The 14,341-nt window shown below is 37.4% G+C and overlaps 1 protein-coding gene and 1 long non-coding RNA gene across 3 annotated transcripts in view; one reads left to right on the top strand and one right to left on the bottom strand.

Annotated features, from left to right (window-relative positions):
• Window positions 1-14,341, bottom strand: part of MTMR7 (myotubularin related protein 7) — a 40,359-nt gene that overhangs the window by 10,867 nt on the left and 15,151 nt on the right. For both annotated transcript variants that reach the window (XM_090139382.1, XM_090139383.1), the window contains exons 3-7: window positions 13,604-13,766; window positions 11,751-11,908; window positions 9,951-10,079; window positions 7,446-7,580; window positions 2,521-2,653 (exon numbers count right to left, since the gene is read on the bottom strand). In XM_090139382.1, the coding sequence (XP_089995508.1) occupies window positions 2,521-2,653; window positions 7,446-7,580; window positions 9,951-10,079; window positions 11,751-11,908; window positions 13,604-13,766 (718 nt within the window). The remainder of the gene's footprint in view (window positions 1-2,520; window positions 2,654-7,445; window positions 7,581-9,950; window positions 10,080-11,750; window positions 11,909-13,603; window positions 13,767-14,341) is intronic.
• On the top strand, window positions 10,387-13,896 carry LOC149918226 (uncharacterized). Its single transcript, XR_016466154.1, has 2 exons — window positions 10,387-10,433; window positions 13,446-13,896. It is a non-coding gene; the product is annotated as an uncharacterized LOC149918226 (long non-coding RNA).

Raw genomic sequence — 14,341 nt, 5'->3', positions numbered from 1 at the left:
AAGGAGTTTTTATCCCAATAGGGAAAAAAAGAATGGTACCAGCATGAAAAAAAATAAATTAAAAAAAAAAAAAAAAAAAAAAAGACTTGGTACCCTTTTTCGATCAGAACAAACAAACAAACCACTTGATAGCAGAACCTGGGAGAAGTAAGACCTCCTGCATCCACACCATGGGAAAGAGCATTGATTGGGCATAGGAAAATCAAGACCCTGTGGATAGAGGTCATCACAAATACCAGACAACAGGTCAGCACTTCAGTCTTTCCAGTGAGAAGTTCTTGTACCATATTTCCTTCTAATTCTAAGAATTATGCCCTGGAAGTTGTGCATAGGATAAAAATTAATGCAGGTGCCATCACGTACATCTCTATTTAAAGAATAAAATTCTATATTACACAAAGCAGTATGAGGCAGCAGAGACAACAGTAAAACAATTGTTTTCTGGAAGGAAATTTCAGCAGCTTGAAAAGGATTTTTCTTCCATATTAAAGTGAAATCCTGACTTTTTTGTATATTCTAAAAAAATATTCATTACCCAACCAATTTAATATTACATTTAATAATCTATATTTTAATTCACTAAATATTTTTGTTAAGATTAGCATACAGGAACAAAGTTATGTTAAACTTAATAGAAATAAGTTTATTAGAATTAAAGTTAAAAATCACAAATGGAAAAAAAAAACAAAACTGTCTGACGCCTTAAATGAGAGAAGCCCTGCTTATGCACTGAACTGCTGAATCATAAGATTCAGCAAAGGCCTCAAGTCTTGCAGTCCTCACTTCTTTAATTTCTGATCTTATAGTCAGATCTCTAAATACGAGACTTCAACACAACAAATACAAATCCAATAGAAAACAAAACAAAATAAAGATGTTTGCAACAGATGCTAGGAAGTTCTGCCCCAAGCAACACTGTTTCATTTCATTTATGGGGAATTATGTTGCTACCTCTCAGTGTGGGCCAGGAGCCCAGCTCATGAACTTCTGGTCTAAAATAATACACAGCACTATCACGTGCAGCCAGGCCAGTTGTTTACTGCTTCAACCTTGCTGGTCTCAAGCTGAGCAAACAAAGGGATGGGTTTGTTCAGCTGACCTCTGTTCTAGCCAAACAAGGCTTTGCAGTTTGCTAAAAAACCTTCTATTTCCCATCCTGAGACCTTACACTTCAAGTAACTAAGCAAGAATACATCATGTACTAAACATATTTTAACCTAAAATCTTCTGTAGGTCTGAGTACACTCACATCTGTAATGCACAGAGCAATGTGCCAAAAACCTTCCTCCTTCATCTGAACAGCACAGTTACTGAACAGGGACCACAGGAGTCCACTCAGACTGACTTGGAAACATTTGTGATCAAAGAGGACAGGACAAAGTAAATTCCTGTGCCTGCCTTCTTTGTTAGTCCCATGGGAGGGTAGAACTTGGCAGCAACACTACATCTATGGAAAAGCAGTAATCACCTCAGCATTTCTCTGGGGAGTGGGCAGTTCCTCTTGGGGTGGCCCATCTCTACAGGAAAAGACTGTTCACATGCATCATCCTTTGCTTCTGGTTTTCAAAAATTGCTCTTATGTGGAAACACAACAAATCTCTCCCTATAGCCTTCTTAGATTTAGAATTCACGTTTGCACATGGATGATGGGATACAATAATAAAGAATAAAGGGGTAGCAATAATAACAATAAAGGGGTACGGGTAGAGCACTGAGCCAAGGATAGCTGGATCATGCTGGCTGAGGAGGTGAACATTCAGAAATCTTCTGTTGATGATATACATGAAGTAAATACTGAGACTAAGTGGACTGGAGTGATCATTTATTATTTGCCTGTTAAAAATCAACAAATTAACTGTGGGTCAAGGATGGCTTGTTTATCCTTACCCGTTTCCAAGAAAGCCTCTTAGCAGCAATGTAATTCAAATAATAAATGGCAATACAGATGTGCTGCTTTATACACTAGTTATTTATAAAGACATTATTATTAATTTATGTGGGATTATGAAGGTGCTGAATGGTTATACATATTGACTATTTAATAAATAGCCCTAATATGACATGCTCTATACAGAAAATGAATAAATCTCTGTTAAAATTTAAAGTGCAATGACCAAAGGAAAAAATAAAAAAATAAAAAAAAACAAGCCATTATGCTTTGAGGTTGTTTTTTTAAAGTCTTTGTTAAAGACTTTTTAAAAGTCTTTTATGCTTTCCACCATCATCATAGCCAGATATAAGCAATTTTTGCATTGTACCATCAAACTATAAACCACAAAGGAAGAAGAAGTAGCAGTAAGGTATTAAAGTCAAATTACATTTGTCATTAATGTAAGTTCTATCTAGATTCTACCCATGAAACAAGGAGTTTTTGCAATTAGGAAAATTCTCCTAAATGCAAAGATGCTCAATGTCAGAAGTCCATAAGCTAGCAGGTAAAGTTTTCTTTTATTACTGATTTCAGAGAAGTTCTAGTTTGTGTCTAATTTTTCCTTTGGATTCAATAAAGAACAGTTATACCTTCAAGCATTTTCTGCAGGCTGTTTCTCATGACATGGATGTTCTCAATGCCTATGAATTGAAACTTGATGTTGGAGTAATTGTCTTCATTTTCATATCCCTTTCCTGCTGCTCGGTTTGCCATTGCATTAAGCTGAAAAAAATTAGAGAAACTGGATGAAAACAAGTATAGAAAATATTCTTTTTAAAAGAAAGCTCATGGTCTACTGCAATAAGTCAGTTATTTAAGTCGGGTGTAAATAGGAAGCATTTATCACAGTGTCAACACAACTACTCTGGCACTGAGAATCTGTTTACAGTATATTGCAGTATGCTGGGTCACTAAGGCTCTGATCTCTGTTTCAAAAACATTGAGTGCTAACTCAAACACAAACTAAAAAACACAGCTTACAAAAGGCTCTTCTGCAAGAGTGTAGAGTTTTTAATTTGTTTTTAAAAGGCTATTTTGATTTGAGGTCAGCATTAAGTTTACTAGCAGAATATATCCAGAAGGTGGCAGTGTCTAATCTGTCATGCTACTGAACCATGGCACACATTGTGGTGTTTCCCAGAACAGATCAGATCACCCAAAAGTTGATACAGCTTCCTTTTCTGAAGCCTAGAGTAATTTAGAAAGAGTGAGACTAGTTTTCCCAAGATTATATTGTCTTGGCTCTAGTTAAGAACACCACAAAAGGCAAAATCACCACAAATATCTTCATCTGCAATGTAGCACTATTAAATATTTTGCTTATGCTTCAGAAAAACAAACAAACAACAAAAAAAAAACATTGAAATGGAAGCTGGATTTTTAATGAATGCTGTAAAGCCTCTGAACTTTGCAATAAATGTCAAGGTACCAGCAGTAACAAAATTGTCAGCTTTACAAGGTCATCATGTCTCTAAGCACAAGTAAAAAATTCTGTTCATAAAATATCTCATTTAAATATCAATGGACATTGCAAATCCATACTAAAAGGCACCAAACAAAGCTTTTGGAGACACCTGGGAAGATACCACTTGGACAAAAAAAAAAAAAAAAAGAAAATGGCCAATGTTCATGAAAAATCGAAAGGAAGGGTCTCATGTACCATCTACAGATAAGTGAATAGGCAGATGTTTCCAGTCTGTTCCCTAATATAGAGAGAAGCACTACTGATTTGCTGATTCTGTGGTTGTTTTTGAAGTTCATAATCATATATTTCAGTACTTGGCTAAATTTTAATGTAAAATGTGAAATCGAGTTTTCTCTGATTTCTCTCATTTTAGCATTTTCTAAGACATCCATTTCCTTGAGTAGAACAGTAGAACTTAGCAATAGGAATAGTTACCTTTGTGGAGGAACATTAGGAATTGAAACACAGAATGAATATTAACATAACACAGAAGAAACTATAAAAATAGGAAACTAGTAAAAAAGAAAAAAAAAAAAAAAGCATTTTCCATTTACTTAACTCTTGTATAAAACTTCTTTTATCTTGTAGCTTCCAATAAAGGAAAAAGAGAAGGAAAAAAATAATCATAAAATTCTAGTCCACCAGCTGGTGGTTTGCTGACAGTCTTTTTGACTGTCAACTAACAATTAAAAAAAAAACAAACACTGCTTGTGAACAGCATGCCATTTAAGAACAGAGCCCTCAGTGTGACTTGTTAGAAAGACTACAATTATCTGTTGACTCCTAATATTTCTGTTTTGAAGCAGTCACCAGTGCTCTAATATAAGCAGCATGAAGATCTCTCTCCTGACAAAAGCATATAGCTTCAGGAGGAAAGATTTGTAAGCATGAATAAGACACCATGAAATCCAGAAGCTTTAACTGAAAGACACCTCACGCTTAACTGACCTAATCCTCAGCAATGCACATGCTATAAATTGTCTTTCCTCCAACAGCAGAGCAATTGTATCACATAAATCCTTCATTAAAAAGAAATCTGAAATATATTTATTTACTTTTAAAAAGTCTAAGGTCAAATTTGCAAGGCTTTCAGATGCTCATTCATTTTAAATATTGCCAAACTTTGCAGCTGCTACAGTATTTACTAACAACTTTTCCCCATCACCTATCCAAATTCCATCTGTTGCTTCTAAAGCAGTTGTTGTTATTCTCTAAGTTGTGCCTGTCCCTGCTTAATTTTTTGTGAATATGAAAATACAACCTCTAAAGGGAACAGACTTCACTTGTCAGATTTCCTGGCATCTTCTTTAGCATGGAGGGTAAAAAATTCTATCTTTCTAAGAAGATTAATAGAACTAATTTGTTTCACTCGTAAGTTTAAATTAACTTCTTCTGTAAACACACAGAAGAAGAAGAAAATGAAGATGGTATCCAAAGTAAAACCTCTGTGCTAGTCATCCTGTTCTAGTTAAATGAAGTGGAAACAAAGATTTCCTCCACAGCCAAATCTTTTGTTTCAAAGATTAGCAAGCACAACAAGAGGCAGCACACAAAATGCACTTAGGAATGCTAGATTCAGGGGTCTGTCAATATTCATTATTTTCACAAGAAATCAGTCCTGCTGAGAAAAAAAGGCAGGTAATTTTCCTACAGCAATGGACCAGACTTGGTAACTTACCTTTGCATTAATTCCCCAGGGAGTGCTAGGAGCAGCCAGCACATGGACCTACCACTGCATATACATGCTCCAGAGCTACAAATGCCTCAGGAGCTACACAATTTTAACAAGGCTGCATTTAGCACCTGGGATCACAGGAGCTTTAGAAAAATAGCTCATCCTTCTAGACAGAGATAAGTAGGAAACGATGTATCCAGTTTTCTTTACATCAAAACTTTTTCCAGAGAAAGATAATGAAAACCAAACTAACTCCATCTGCTGACTAGCTCTTGAAGAAGCTAGTGTTGCTGGAAATACACAGTCGTTCATGACTGACTAAGCCAATTTTACTTCCTCCTCTTAAAGTAGAAGCTTTGCTCACTGCTCACAGGAGGCATCTCACCAAAGTCACTTACTAGAAAAAGTTTACAGGATTGGAGCTTCCTGTTATTACCTTGCAAAATATCATTAATAGCCAGGTTGCAAAGTATTTCTTAATAAATCCCATCAGTGAGTGACCTCCTTAATGAGAGAGGAGTACCAAAGCCTGAAAATCAGAAAATCATAGAATGTCTTGGGTCAGAAAGGACCTCAACGATCATCAAGCTCCAACCCCCCTGCCACAGGGCTGCCAACCTCCCCATTTAATACAAGATCAGGCTGCCCAGGACCCCATCCAATCTGGCCTTGAATACCTCCAGGGATGGGGCATCCACCACCTCTCCAGACAGCCTGTTCCAGCACCTCACCACTCTCTGTGTAAAAAACTTCCCCATGATATCCAACCTAAATCTCCTCTCCCTCAACTTCAAACCATTTCCCCTTGTCCTGCCATCCTTGTAAAAATTTGACTCTCCTTCTGTTTGTAGGTTCCCTCCTTTAGGTACTGAAAGGCTGCAATGAGTCACCCCACAGCCTTCTCTTCTCCAGGCTGAACAAGCCCAGCTCCCTTAGCAGGGGAGTGCACCAGCCCTTTGATAATTTTTTGCGGCCCTCCTCTAAACTCTTCCCAACAGCTCCCTGGTCTTTTCTTGTAGTGGGGGCCCCAGACCTGGACACAGTACTCCAGATGGGGCCTCACAAGAGCAGAGTAGAGAGGGACAATCACCTCCCTATCCCTGCTGGCCACCCCCTTTCTGATGCAGCCCAGGATACTACTCGCTTTCTGAGTTGCAAGAGCATGGTCCTGGCTCATGTTAAGTTTTGCATCCACCAGGACCCCAGGTCCTTTCTGCAGGGCTACTCTCAAGGATTTCTCCTCCTAGTCTGTATGTATGCCTGGGATTTCTCCCTGGAATCAATATTATGTTGTAACCATTATCACACATAGAACAACTGTTAACCAAGCATTATTTAGGTATCCAGGCCTGCATTTCCTATCCAAACCTGCTCTGAACATAGTATTAATAATCCTTCCCTAATGCTCACCACAACTGCAATTTCTGCAGGACTACCAGTAAGAAGGTATCATCCTCATCTTCCCATTATAAAAAAAAAAAGTAACTGCAAGTCAAACTGTCTACCAAATTACAAAGTGTAATGAGATACTTCTGACTTTGTTTCCTTCCCCCATCTATAGCTTATCTTGCATCTACTAGGGATTAGATAGAGACACGTCCTCCTTCACATGCTTTGTTAGGTTCAGCAGGGAAGAGCATGTACCCCTACTCCCACCTCCAGGCACTGAATCCTTCCTGGTCCTCATCACCTTGAGCTGTTTCCCAAAGTTGTATTACCTTCCAGACTCTTCTTGATCATTATTGTGTTTACATGTTTCTGCATAGCATAATTCCTCTAAAGCTTTAGTCTTAGCCAAATATTTTAGTCAGTTACAAAGGTATGGCATCTGAGATAACTCTATAACATATTCCAGATTATCTCCCTAAAATACAAAACTGCTAGAGGTATTCAAAGAAGTCTCCTCAAATCTTGTAACCTGAGTAAGTGCATTTTCCTTATCCTCGTGCATACACTGAAATTCTCCCAATTCTATGCGAGGAAAATTCTAGTTTAAGTATGTAGAGGTTCACAACATTACAAGTTAGTGTAAACACAATATTCTAATAGGAATTATATTTCACTAGCCTCATCATTAACACTGTTAACTCCTGTGCGTGTGAAAACAGCCTTTTATCAAATAATCTAACAGTTGCTGCTCCAAGTTATTATTTCTTTTTCTGTATCTTAGCAGTTTGATAAGAACAAAAAAAAGGGAAAGACACAGCATAAACAATAAAACTGAGAGAAAAACAGGAGCAAGATTTCTACTTAAAACATGCCTGATAAATCCTGATTTAACATGTGGAGTTACACAGTTGCAATTGTGCCAGCCCTTCGGACTATGAGTCTTCCGGAACACATCCAGCTCAAATTCAGAAAGGTAACACACTTACTTTGGGCCGAGTGTCAACAACATATATGAAATCACTTCCTGGGTTTGCTTTTCTGATGGCCTGAAGCATCTGTTCATCTTCAAGGCATCTAGCACTAAAGCCAGATAAAGGCTGGCTGCTCCTACATATCGAGGCCTGTAGAAGAACAAACAAGAAGTCAGTAAACTTATTAAGCAGAAATCAATTACCAACCCAAAACATTTAATGTTTAACATATAATTATAGTTATGTGGGAATGGTAAAAAGACTTCCATTCTTTTTAGAAAGTCAAAAAAATATTAAGGCAACAAAACCCCACTGCCTAGGTCTTGAATCAAAGTTTTAGAGCTATTTCAAATATAGTATTTCTCTCATGTGGATTATCTCCTGAAGACAATCTCTAGAGAATAATGAGTATAGCAGTGTAATCACAACAACACTGACATAACAACTTAAGGAATGGATCCTTCTGCACTGTCACTCACACTTCAGTTATGATATCAATTACATCCAGCTTACACCAATACATTATTTACTGAGCACTTTGAGATACAAGTCCAGGAAACAAAAATGTGTACATACTGTGCAGCCAGATCACTGATGTGCTGTATTTTTAGCACTGCCTCTGGAGAAAGACTTCACTGCACAGGAAGTGAGTCAGGCAGCCTGAGTGTTGGAGCAAATTTATTAATCAGTGCTATTGAAAAAGTTGAGAGAGATTCTCCCCAGACACATCAGAATCAGGCCTCCAGATGAAACTTGGAAAGAAGGAACTGAACGTGGAGCAAAGAGATCATATTTCCCAGTTTCTGCTAGGCTGCGAGCAGCTGGAGCCATATGGGCACAGGGCTGATGTAGGCACTTTCTAAGCACTGAACATGAGCATGAAGAGAATTTGCGTGCTGAAGGTCATAACCCATGCAGGCTGTCCAACAGATTATTTATTACTGTGAGAAGGAACATGCTCATTTTCAGCCAAGTTTTTAACTATCAGTACTTAGTAAATGGGATCTTTAATATACAAAACTGTGGGAACTTGCTTAGCTGTCAGTAATAGATTCTGCCATCAAATTATTAGTTATCTACTTTTGCCTGCTGATCAGTGCATATCCTACTGATTTAATACATGCTAACACCTTCTTTGAATGATGAAAATTGTACATATGGCTATTTAAAACCTATCATTTTAATAAAAAAAAGACATTTCTCTCTCAGTCATGAGGTATCGTACCTGAGGTAGATACATACCTCAAGATTAAGACTAAAATTAGAGTTGCAGACTAACGTTAAGGTTCAGGAAACTAGGGGCTAGAGAGCATTACGTTACAGCACTGCCTGTGCTCAACAAACTAAGATAAGTGCTGGCACCAGAAGGAGAGAATGGCTTGTCTGTTAGGTTAAAATCACATATAGCCTAAGCTCATGAAACAGCTGCACTGCCAGTAGTGCAGAACCAGGAAGATAAATTGGCCTAATGATCAATTAGATATCTCAGTCAGAAATCATTCCAAATGAGCTTCATGAAGGACTTAATCCAGCCAATTGTTTATGAAGAGCACATCATCTAAAAAATTTCTTAGGATGTATTTAAGAGTAGGGCAAAAGATCAGGTTGCTTTCAACTGCCCTGGCTAAAAAGATACTTGGTCTCAGCGTAACCACAAAGATCCTGTGAGACACAGAGTGGTGTCACAACATCATTTGAATCTGTGAATAACCAAATTGTTATGTGACCTTATCAGGTATGAAAGACTGAATGAGTGGCACCTATTTGCTTCCCCAACCCCAACCTGCTGTTACTGGAGTTATTCAATGTCTATCATCACAAAACTTACCCTACTCTTGCCCATTGCCCTATTACCTGGCAACTCATGCCAACATCCAAACTCACAAGGAGGTACTCCAACATACCTTTCAAGATCAAGGAGTGAACACAATACTTCAGACTCTAGTTGGCCTGAACATGAATCCTAACCTTAGCCTGAACTCCAGCCACAAATGGAAAAGTAATCTAGACTGAAACTGTAGAACTTACCCAAGCTGTACCACTATATGCCAGAACTTAGTTGATCCTTTAGACTTCTTTCACTAATACTTGGAAACGTTTAAGTGTTTTGAATGCTGAGTATCTGCATTTGGACTTAGCTTATTATGCAAAATGATTAATTTTGAAAATTTTGTTCTTAATTAAATATAAAAGACAATATACCATTTATACACATACACAGACTGTATTACTTATTTAAACCTTCATACCCTCCTATTTTGTAATCAAATCCTTAGATCTTTGCTGAAGAAGAATTCTGCTGAAATAAGTGGTAAAGGAGGAGTAAAAAATATGTCTCATCCCACCCTTCTGAAGCTTAAACTTAAGACAGTTATCGCTATAAAGAAAAGACTACCCTAGCCACCTTTTAAAATTTTTTTTTTTTTTAAAGCAAACACTGACTTCTCACAGAAGCTTACTAGAAGAATTATGAAAGAAAGGTTAAAATTTGCATATTGGAAACTACAAACTCACTCTTACATTATTATCCTTGCAGTAGTAGGAAAGAGCTGGAAAACGCCTTCGACTCCGAAATTTAGAGCTCCCCACTATGATGTGTGCAGTTGCAGACTTTGGTACATACACTTCTGTAGGATAGGAGTCACAGACCTGTGAAAGGAAACTCCAGTTACTTAGTCTACTAAATACAACTAATGTTAGCCAGTTCTATTCTACTGAAAAAAAAAAAAAAAGAGAGAGAGAAATTCTAATCTCAGAGAATATTTCACTGTACAACAACTGTGCATTTCACCTGCTGTATGGGAACTGTTGATCACAGCCTGAACCTCTGATTGACCACCTGAGGCAAGCAATGAGTCAGCCACAGGAGCACAGGTGAAGGCAATTCACCTGTGCTACTGGAAGGGGTGGAGCCTGGCTCCACCTCTCCTAGATCCCATTTAAGTACTGACTGCCACTGAAGAAGAATCTCCTTCTGGAGTTTACTGCAAGCCTATAATACTGGTAAGCATTTCCATTTCTTTTGATTATTTTTCCATCGTGATAATCTTACTAAGCCTAACCTTTGTACACCTACTGATTGTATACCTGTATTTCTCAAAACAGTCTTTTAAAGTTGGAAAATGTTGATTATATTTTGCAAACAACAAAACTGAAGCAGAAAGCTTGAAGGGCTGTATTAATTTGTGTCTTACTGAGAATATATGCTCAGATAAGAAAGAATCTTCATTGTATACAGCATGGTTGTATTTACAACTGATGCTTCCTCCAGAGCAGAACTTGAATATGAGAAAGGAAAGGGATGAAGTTCTCAAGCATGAGAGAGGACTTCAGAGCCAAAATGTCCAGTGAATATGGAGTATGTAACATAAAAAAACAAAGTGTTTTTAGAGAAAAGGTATTCATCTCTATGAAATGACAGTACTTAAAAGGCAAGCAGCTCAGCCAATTCCTCCCTTCTGAAAGGAATCCAATGATCATGTAAAAAAAGAAGGAAGAAAAACTTGCAGGGACTGGCAAGAGATACAGAAGGAGACGCTTATGGTTAAAGATTCTACTGTGGTGAATTGGTTTCTACTTGTGATGTCACTTCTCAGATAAAATGTAGGAGGTGAGGTCAAATATTTTTTTTCTGTTTATATTAAGAAAAGGAAATCCTGACAGTGCACTCAACCTTCTTGAGAACCTCACAGGCCTTGCTTAATATAAAGACACTAAAAGCAATAAAGTAAATAGAGTGTATAGGCCAAGTTCTTTCAAAACATTTTGGTTGTTATTTCTCACAATTAATTAACATTCTGTGGACTTCAATTGTACAGTACTGAACTAGGCAGGACAGAATGAACTGGGAAGAGATAAAGCCTGTCAGATGATTATGGAAAACACTTAACAGTTAACCATAGAAACCTCAAAGGATTGTGAGGGTAGCGACTGACAAAAAAGCATGGTTAAATTCACTATTTCAAAGTGCTGGGGTTTTCTTGTTTCTTTTAATGTCTGTGTGGTAATCTTACTTAACCCTATGAATCAGAAAAACTCATTTAGAAACTTAGGTATGAAATGCTAACAATATTACTGATAGACAAATACTAACATTCAAAACTAACTGTGGACAAGTTACACATATATTAAATGAAGATGCATCCTTTCCTGCTATTTGTGTGCATTTTAATGTGAAAAATGGGGAAGAGCTGGACCTTACTACACATGTGTACAGCACTGTGTACACAAGAGTTCTGCATCTGAGCAGTAAGAAACTCACAGCCAGACTGCTGATCCACTCTAAAGGTTCTATGACATTAAAAAAACATCACAACTCACTCCATAGTCTCTGTTTACATCACTAATCTGCCAGTAGCTGTTTGGAATACCCATCCGTTTATATTCTTCATTGAGGTCCACAAGCTTCCAGCCTTTCTCTCGTTCTTCTTTATCTAACTTTGGATTGAATGAGAAACAATACAACTCTTCATATTTCACTGAAACAAACAAAAAACAAACAGCAAAACAGTAAGACATCTCAGATTTCTGATCAAGAAAACACATTCAAAAACAAAATCTGGCACTGCCCCTAATGTGAATGTGGTTTCTCTTAAAAATAACATGAATTGCTTCTTGAAATCTCACATCCTGTCTTGAAGCTATTGTCAAATGTACTTTGAAAGTACTGTGCTTTTTATTTTATTTGAATAAATATATGTGCTGTATTAATACTCAAAATATTGTCTTACTGGACATCTTATCTACCTGTGCAGCACAATCTTCCAAAACTAACAAACTCAAAAGTCTTTGTGCTGAAATAAAGTTTCCAACAGGTTCAATGAAGTTTTAATTCTATGGACTGCAAAATTCTGCTCTTCACTTATTAGCAAAGGCATTTGAGATACAGCTGTTGTAATAAACATAAAAATAGCATGTGTTTAAATCAATCATTTCATCACGACCATAAAACCACTTAAGTAGCTATGCCACCTGTCACCCTCAGTCCACAATATATGGTAAAATTTGCTTGTACTGAAGTTCTTAACTTTTCATTTTCAGGATATTTGTATTTATACTAATGAGTGATTTAATTGTGGTGGCAAATGCAACCAGACCCCATTGCTACTAAATGCCACCTGTCACTGATACAAATAACTAAGCATATAGCTTGAAAGGAAAGTTCTTATTGCTGCTGAAGATACTGTTATGTTACAAGGGTATGTTTCACTCTGTTGCTTTAAGTTCCTCAAAACTAAGACAACTTGCCTCATTGTTTCTGAGTTTTTCTGATTATTTAATCTTGCATAGCATAACAAGTCACATCAGCTGCAGTTGCATATTACTACTACTATTACTGCTACTACTCTAATTACAGATGTCACTGAATAAATTCAGTTGCAGTGCTGGGTGACTGCTCTTTTTCCCACTCTGCACATTAAATAAAACTGGTGTTCTCCCAGCAGGACAAAAAATTAAAGCCAGTTCTTTCAGTTTCCTGCAGACCATGGTTAATATTTCTGTAGCTATCACTTAAAACAGGCAAGGCTTGTCAGTTGGTTCTTAGAAGAGCAACTATGTCACAGAGGATCAAATATTGGATTTCATTGAAAAGAGGAAGGTTTCAAAGGGACCCTGATCAGATTTAAGAAATTCAAACAGAACACACTCTGAATCTAGATAATAGTAGGCTAAAACACAGGCAGTCCAGTAGACTAGATCAAGTACTTGCTTGCAGTACATTCCATTGATTTTTAACAAGTTTATGTACAGCACAGAAGGGAAAATTCAGATCTTGCTGTGGCCACTAAACATATCATAAAACTTTTGTCACAGTAGGAATATGAAATTTCACTGGACTTAGAGAATTGTTAGTATTTTCCTAAATTCACACTTACACAAGGCAACAGCTACTAATAAAATAGCATTATATGTTTTACAGTCAGAGATACCCTGGACTATCACTTCAAAGAAAAGTTTGTGTTAAACATTATGGAATAAACCACTTATTATAGCATGCATTCTCCATTCTTCCAGAGTGCTCTGTGCTCAGAGACCTCTCCTTCATCATAATGCATCTATAATGAAATCTTCTCTCTTAAACTGAAAAGAAGAAAGATGCACAGCTACACTTCACCCCTTACAATATCCTTCAAGAGGAGGATTCATTTTGGTGTCATGTTTCTTCCCCATACCTGGCCGTGTCAGACGTATTAGAGAGATGTAGACATCATGGCAGTCTCGCTCCTGAGGGATGACCAGCTGGATAACCTGGAAGTTCTTGCAGCGGATCAGCAGTGGGCAACCTGTGGCAGTTGTGGCCTGCTTCTCAATGGAGGAAATTTGGCTGTGGAGAACCTGCAAGGGAATTGAAAATGGTTATGTCAAGCGATTCAAGTCTTCAAGAAGAAAAACAGTTGCTTGTAAAGATCTGCCAAGACACAGGAGCTTCCACTGCTGTTTCAGAAAATCCTTACACACATTTTCTTGCAGTTTTGTTCCTATCTCCAGCATCAGGCTCCAGAAGTGCTGGATACATGACCTACAGACAAAGAAGCACTTCTGGAATGTTTCAGCTGCTCAGGCATTAGCCTAGTCATGCTGTCCAAAGCCTTGTTTGACTGTTTGTTTTTTTTTTAAATGTATGCTAACAGTCATCAGAAAAAGAGATCTTTTGTCTATTTGTAGAGTGAAAAGATAAACCAGCATCAGTTATATAAAACTAACTAAAGTCTCTTGGCTAAAATGTTGGTCCTGCTAACTGACAATGGAAGCACAGGGAGAGAGATGAGCTGACTAAGCCCATACAGTAATTCACTCTCTAAACAGCTGAACATGAAGCAGTGGTTCCTTGGAGAATCACAGCCAGTATTCAGTAAATACTCTTGCAGTACCCTCTGTTACAATATCTGGAACCCACAGAGATTTTTTTT

Source organism: Phasianus colchicus, chromosome 4 (assembly GCF_987193195.1).
Source record: "Phasianus colchicus chromosome 4, bPhaCol1.hap1.1, whole genome shotgun sequence".
Classification (NCBI taxonomy): Eukaryota; Metazoa; Chordata; class Aves; order Galliformes; family Phasianidae; genus Phasianus; species Phasianus colchicus.
The sequence above is the reverse complement of the archived record's forward strand: the minus strand, read 5'-3'. Positions and strand labels throughout refer to the sequence as shown.